Source organism: Citrus clementina, unplaced genomic scaffold (genome assembly GCF_000493195.1).
Source record: "Citrus clementina cultivar Clemenules unplaced genomic scaffold, Citrus_clementina_v1.0 scaffold_8, whole genome shotgun sequence".
In the NCBI taxonomy this organism is placed as follows: Eukaryota; Viridiplantae; Streptophyta; class Magnoliopsida; order Sapindales; family Rutaceae; genus Citrus; species Citrus x clementina.
The window spans coordinates 12,249,410-12,256,281 of NW_006262022.1; the positions used below are offsets into that span (position 1 = coordinate 12,249,410).

At 35.5% G+C, this 6,872-nt stretch overlaps 1 protein-coding gene across 1 annotated transcript; it reads right to left on the minus strand.

Moving 5' to 3' along the window:
* Positions 1-784: 784 nt before the first annotated feature.
* Positions 785-1,453, minus strand: LOC112096368 (probable cytokinin riboside 5'-monophosphate phosphoribohydrolase LOGL6). Its single transcript, XM_024179797.1, has 3 exons — positions 1,171-1,453; positions 1,036-1,110; positions 785-951 (listed from the first exon to the last, which is right to left on the minus strand). Exons 1-3 carry the CDS (start codon positions 1,451-1,453, stop codon positions 785-787), a joined length of 525 nt encoding a protein of 174 aa, XP_024035565.1.
* Between the last annotated feature and the right edge of the window lie 5,419 nt (positions 1,454-6,872).

Here is a 6,872-nt window from a genome sequence, read left to right on the forward strand (position 1 = left end):
GGGGTTAACTATGGATTCTTTATAGTAGGGTTGGCTAGAAAGGCTCAAACGGATCAATGATGGCCTATATAATCTTTCATGTCCACTAGTTCAATGGACTTTTAGATGCGGCTGCACAAACCTTGTTTTTTTTAAAGAAAATATTGAGATTTTGTACAATAAATTGTGAAGCTGTATAGGCAAATAAGGTTACTCTCCAAGGATAATAGGATCAAAAACTCGCTTAGTCTTTTCATAACATGTACATTCCTCCAAATGGCTCAATCAATTTCACTCATCCAATTTCTCAACTTGTGTTTCAACATGCAAAAGGAAAAACATAGTGTAACATAACTCAAGGCCAAAGATAATACAAATACCAAAATTTGAAAATCGTCATGTTATCCAATGTTAAAAGTTCACACCGAAAAAGAAAATTTTTTTTTCTTTTTTTTTTAAAGAAAACACAAAAAGAAATTGGGACTGATTGCAGAAACTTAAGGGAGATGATTAAGAGAAAAAGACCAAAAACAAAAAGTTAGAAACTTTTTTTTTTTTGGAAGAAAACACAAAAATTAAGAAGATGCGTTTCTAGAGACACTACATTCTATATTCTGCCATCTTCGACTCAAAGTTTTATCCAAAGTTAGTTTTTACAACAAAAATTAGTAAAAACATCACTAGGATTGAGACATTCCACAATTATCAACTATTCCCTCCCCCCAACCTGAAGGAGACATTGTCCTCAATGTTTAAAGAAAGGAGTAGAGTTTAGAAGATATCACCTGGCCACTACTGGAAATATTTACAGACGGAGAGTTAAATCTAATTTACACTTTTTACAAGAGTTACTGCCATCATCATCAATTGCCCAATCCAACACTAAAGTCATGGGATCTGGCCCTAGTTTGTAAGCTTGCAAAAGATCAAGTAACTCATTAGCAGTAGGAGTACAAATGAAGAGTTTTTTCACTAAGGATGGAATAAAATAATTTTTTATTGCATGATTAAGAAATGTTATTAAGCCATCATAAAAGTTATTAACATTTAACAAACCGATGAGTTTTTTATGGATATTCAAATGGGCCCAAGAAGCAAATGTAATTAGTGCCTCCAAAGTTGCAAGATCTCCTGGAGAGAAAATAAAAGCGTCAGCATGATTCAACATTTCAGATATTCTTTCTTGCATACCTGAGACAGCTAACTCTTCTCCAGTTGGTGAGTCTGGTAGACATCCTAAAGGTTTTAAGGCTTTTGGAATGATGCCTAGCACTTGGCTTCCTCGAACGAAAGCAGCTTCAGAGACAAGCTTTGATAACCCTCGGTCACCTCCTCCATATACAAGATGTAGTTTCCTCTCTGCTATAGCACGACCAAGATCTATGGCTGCCTGAACGAACTCCTTATACTTTCCATAACGAAATCCAGAAAGCACACAGATGTTTTTAAGTTGACTGCTTGAAGTTGCTGCCATTAGAACAATTCTAAAAAGAAACAATTTGTGAGTGCTTGAAAAGAAGTTCTTATTTAAGGATCTTGGTGACGGATGTTGTGCAAATTTTAATGTACTCGCAAGCGCACGAATCTATTGTAGTATAGACTAATGGTGACGAGTGTCGATCCCACGACGAGGTGGATTTTAATTATATATAGAATTAATTTTGTAAATGGGTGGTTGGAATTGTGGTGGAAGTGATTTAAATTATCCTAAAATTGGAATTGAAATGGCGATAATAAATTCTAAAATTGGACTTGCAATGGCGAGAATAAATTGAAGAGAAATCTATTAAATTGACGTACTTGGGTATCTAGATCCGTATCAACATACATCATGGGCTAAATAATCCGTATTAAGGCCAATGAAATCATGAGGGGGGAATCCACACCTCATGAACCACGCTCTAATCAATATGGTGCTAAGGGCTTATCGTGCCAAATAATAATAACCTTATACTAGAGAGCCGGTGTAACCAAGGCGGTATCTAGACAAGATTATGATTATTTATCGACGAGAAGTCAAAACATCCACAAAAACTAGAGGGGAAGAGAAAATAAATTTACCAAATTAAGCCCATGACACATGTTGAGACTTCACCTTCAACCCAAGCTTGAAAGAAAATTAGCCACTCATAATTGAACTAGGGGCAAAATGGGAATTTATTAAAATATGAAGAAAATACAAGATGGAGAAAGAATTACAGAAAATGGATCCCAAAAATGGATTCAGAGATATCAAATTAGGGGGGAGAGGCCCCCTTTTTATAGATACATGGAGTAAATCATGGCCATCGGATTAAAAACAGTTTGGACGCTCAGGATTGTGCCACGTCATCAGTCAACAGTCCACGGTTTGACCACGCGGATGAACAGTAACACGGTTTGACCCGACTTTGAACAGTAACGCGGTTTGACCCGGATGAACAGTAACGCGGTTTGGTTGAAAATAATCCTGTGTGATGCATGCACCGTATGCGAGATTTTTCGTCCACTGATATGCTGCCACGTCACCATCAACAGTATATAAGAATTTTAGTCCAACAGGATCGTGATACCTCATCAGTCAATGCCACGTCATCGGTCCGTCTATGTGAACAGTGTCGTGAACAGTAACGTATACAGTACCGTACACGTGAATAGTACCGTACATGTGAACAGTGCCATTTTTCCTTTTATGCTCCTCCTAAGGTTTTCGACCGTCATGAGTTCAAAAGTGATGTCCGTTTTGCCATCTGATTTCTCGTTTATTGTGAAATGACTATAATGCCCCTAAAATACATAAAATACTTAATTAAAATAAAACACATGTAATTAAATCACAAGTAGGTTAAATACATAAAAGTAAGGGTTGTTAGTAAGACTTGAAATGTAAAATGACGGTTTTCTCCTTTATAAATATGCATTTTCTAACACTCAACACACCCCCCAACCAGCTTATTGCTAGTCCCTAGCAAATGAAGCAAAAATAAAATTCAAATTCAAAATGATTTTTTTTTTAAATTTAGAAACACTCGTGTTTATTCAATCAGATTAATGATAGCAATCAAATAAAAGTATAAGCATTATCTCCAGTCTAAAGTAACATCACACCCACATCAACCATCCACATGAATCAGCCCAGTAGACTTTGTTATAGCTACTTTCAAGAATGACATGTCAAACCCCAAAATCTCACTGGAAGTAGTGACACTCTCACAAAGAAATTAAACCCAATAAAAATAGTCACTCCAATGAATGGTAATTGAGAGAAAATAATGAAGAAGTGATATCACATGCTCTCACCAAAATGAAATAAATATGCCCTCAGCTTAAAAATAATACGATCTCAAGTCAAATAAAAACTGTTAGTCAACCCAATTTATTTATTTATTTATTTTATATGCACCACTACATCTTTTTAGCCCATATAACTAGCTTCTACTTCAGATTATAGTACCCTAAAATCAGGAAGGACTTTTATTAGGATGTAATGTAGGCTAGGGACATGGTTAACAAAGAAAGGAAATAAGGAAAACAAAGTGTATGTTTGAGAAAAATGCAGAGAATTTTTTTTTTTTCAGAAGTTGCAAGGTGGATTTCACCTATTATTGTTATTTTTATTCTTTTGAAACAACAACTTTTGTTTTGTTGTTGTTCTTTTTTTTTTTTTGGTATAACTTCACTGAACAACATAATTATTTACATTTTCTCAAACATAAATAGGTGATGGAACTTATAAGATATCGGGTAATACTCCAAATCGGAGTGGGTCAAGATGATAAGTTGACAAAGAAAATATTTTTTTTTTTAAGGCTCAAAAAGGTTAACTATGGATATTTAATAAAATGGATGGCTAGAAAGGCTCAAACGGATCAAAGATGGCCTTTCCATCGTCTTTTAGGGCTCTAAATAAACTTCCATATCTACTAGTTAGATGGGCCTCCAAATGTAGCAACACACTTTTTTTTTTCTTTTTTTTTTATTAAGGGTTAACTCAAAAGAAATCTAGAGATCGTGTATACAATAATAAACTGTTAAGCTATATAAAGAATGGGCAAAAGGGTTACTCTCCAAGAAAAATGATAGGCTCAAAAACTCACTTGGTACTTATTATGACATGTTCATTCCTTCAAGCAACTCATATATGTCTCCGACATCAACATGTAGAGTAGCAAACATAATGTAACATCACTTAAGACCAAAGATAATACAAATACTAAAATTTAAAATTAATCATGTCACCCAATGTTAAAACAAATCACACAATTTTTTTTTTTTAAACAACATTCTACCCCCCAACCTATTCTAAACATGAAAGGAAAATATGCATGCAGAAATGTGAAAATGATGCAAAAAAAAAAAACAAATTAGAAAAAGTACACTTAAAATAATAGAAAAAGAAAATGGATTTTTTTTTTTTACTAAGAAGATGCGTTTCTAGAGGCACTACACTCCATATTCAGCCATCTTCGACTCAAAAGTTAGAAAATGTATATTCATAGAGGAGAAATTAAAAAGAAGAAAAATAAACATCAAAACTTAATAAAGAAAAAGAAAATGTCTAATTTTTTTTTTGAATTTTTTTTTTCCAAACAATGAAGATGCGTTTCTAGAGTAACTACACTCCATATTCAGCCATCTTCAACACAAAAAGTTAGCAACAGTTAGTTTCTACAACAAAAATTAGTAAAAACTTAACCAAAATTCCACAATTGTCGACTATTCCCTCCCCCCAACCAGAACGAAACATTGTCATCAATGTTTGAAAGGAAAGAAGTAGAGTTTAGAAGACATCACCTGGGTGGTGCAACACAGAAAACAATATTTACAAGCGGAGAGTTAAATCTAATTTGTACTTCTTACTGCGGCTACTGTTACCATCATTATTTGGGCGCTCCAAACAAAGGTCCAGGGGTCTGGCTCCGGTCTATAAGCTTGTAACAGATCAAGTAGCTCATTAGTAGTGTGAGCACAAATAAAGAGTTTTTTCACATTAGCGGGAATGAAATAGTTTTTTATTGCATGATTATGAAATGCGATAAAGCCATCATAAAAGTTATTGACATTTAACAAACCGATGGGTTTTTGGTGGATGTGCAGATGGGCCCAAGATGCTAGCGTGATAAGTGCCTCTAGTGTTGCAAGATCTCCTGGAAGGAAAATAAAAGCATCAGCATGATTAAGCATTTCAGTTATTCTTTCTTGCATAGCTGAGACGACTAACTCTTCTCCAGTTGATGAGTCAGACGAACTGCCCAATGGTTTTAAGACTCTTGGGATGATGCCTAACACTTGACTTCCTCTGATAAAAGCTGCTTCTGAGACCATTTTTGATAACCCTCGATTACCTCCTCCATACACCAAGTGTAATTTTCTCGCTGCTATGCTTCGACCAAGATCTATGGCTGCCTCAACGAACTCTTTATGTTTGCTATAGGTAAATCCAGAAAGCACACAAATGTTCTTGAATTGTCTATTGGGAGTAGCTGCCATTGTGATACTTCTCGAAAATAATTTGTGAGTGCTTGACAAAAAAGAAATCACATTTAAGAGTCTTGGTGATAGTGGGTCATGGTTGTGTATGAGGTAATATGTCAGTGTCAAATAACGCGTAAAGCACGTGGCTCGCAAGTCAAAAAGAAAACAGTAAAAAGGAAAAAGCAAACAGTAATAAAATTATTAAAGACAATAATGCAAACAATAAGACAATAGTGAAATAAAATAACAATAAAGTAAAAGGATATTTACAGGTAGTTGCGACTGTGGCTCACATCTTCCTCTGGTTTTACGTCCAGAAACGGCTTGAACGCCCTCTATGGGTCGAGGATAGGCTTCCTATCCAGCTTTCTTATAAACTGGCAAACAGGGTCGTTTATAGTCAGATTCCCGAGACTATATCGTGCATGCTCTTTCTGGAATAATGACCATAACTGGAGAATCGCTCCTTGCACATATCCACTGGGATGCGTTTCAAGAGATAAAAGGATATCATCCAATGACTCCTTATTCAAGCCATCCCTAATGAATTGAATCTTATCTTCCCTGTTATCAGACATCATTCCTAAAGAACATGGGTTTTTATTGCAACTCATTCTGGCACACTTATGACAAGCAACAGAAATTCTTCGAGCTCGTCGTTTTCTTGCATAATTTCCTTTACCACAACCAGGCATGTATGCAATAAATTTTGGAGGTAACTCACCTGCCGATCGTACTTTAGCCTCGATTAACCAACGGATGTCAGCAGGTATGTTATTCCTCATGAGTAATCGCATGCGTTCGGACCGAGCTTTATAGATCGTAAGGAGGGCATTCTGAGGAAGTGAAGGGAATCGCTTGTGAAGTTTCGCTAGAATCTCGTTTCTGTCCATACCTTCGCCTCAAAATATCAGTTATTATGGGAAACTGAAGTAACCGACTTGATTGTCACGGAGTACCGTTATCCGCCACTTCACCGGGGTAACAAACTAAAGCACACAAACAGAAAAACAAATTAAAACACACAATTAAAATCGTCCTCTTATTGAATTTACCTCAAGCTCCAACTGGATGTCGTAAACACTTCTCTCAATGTCTCTGAGTTGGCTTTCTAAACCCTCAACATAGGCTACTAACTCTGGTGGTTGTAGAGCCCAAATGCGATGTGTTTTACAAAATTGAATCTGCCTTTTGAGATGAGTTTTGACACGTTGAAGTGGTTTAAGAATGTTCAGGAGGAACGGTCTAAGTAAGGTACTCATGATTAAAAACGATAAAAGAAAACTTAATAGTTAAACAAACACACTTATGCAAAAATAATTTCAATTAGCAGAAGAATAATAAAAAGAAAGAAGAAAAAAAATCAAATCAACGAAAGGAAAAAAAAATCAATTCAAATCTGGTGGGTTACTCAAATTTATTTCGGTGTCTTCTCCGTG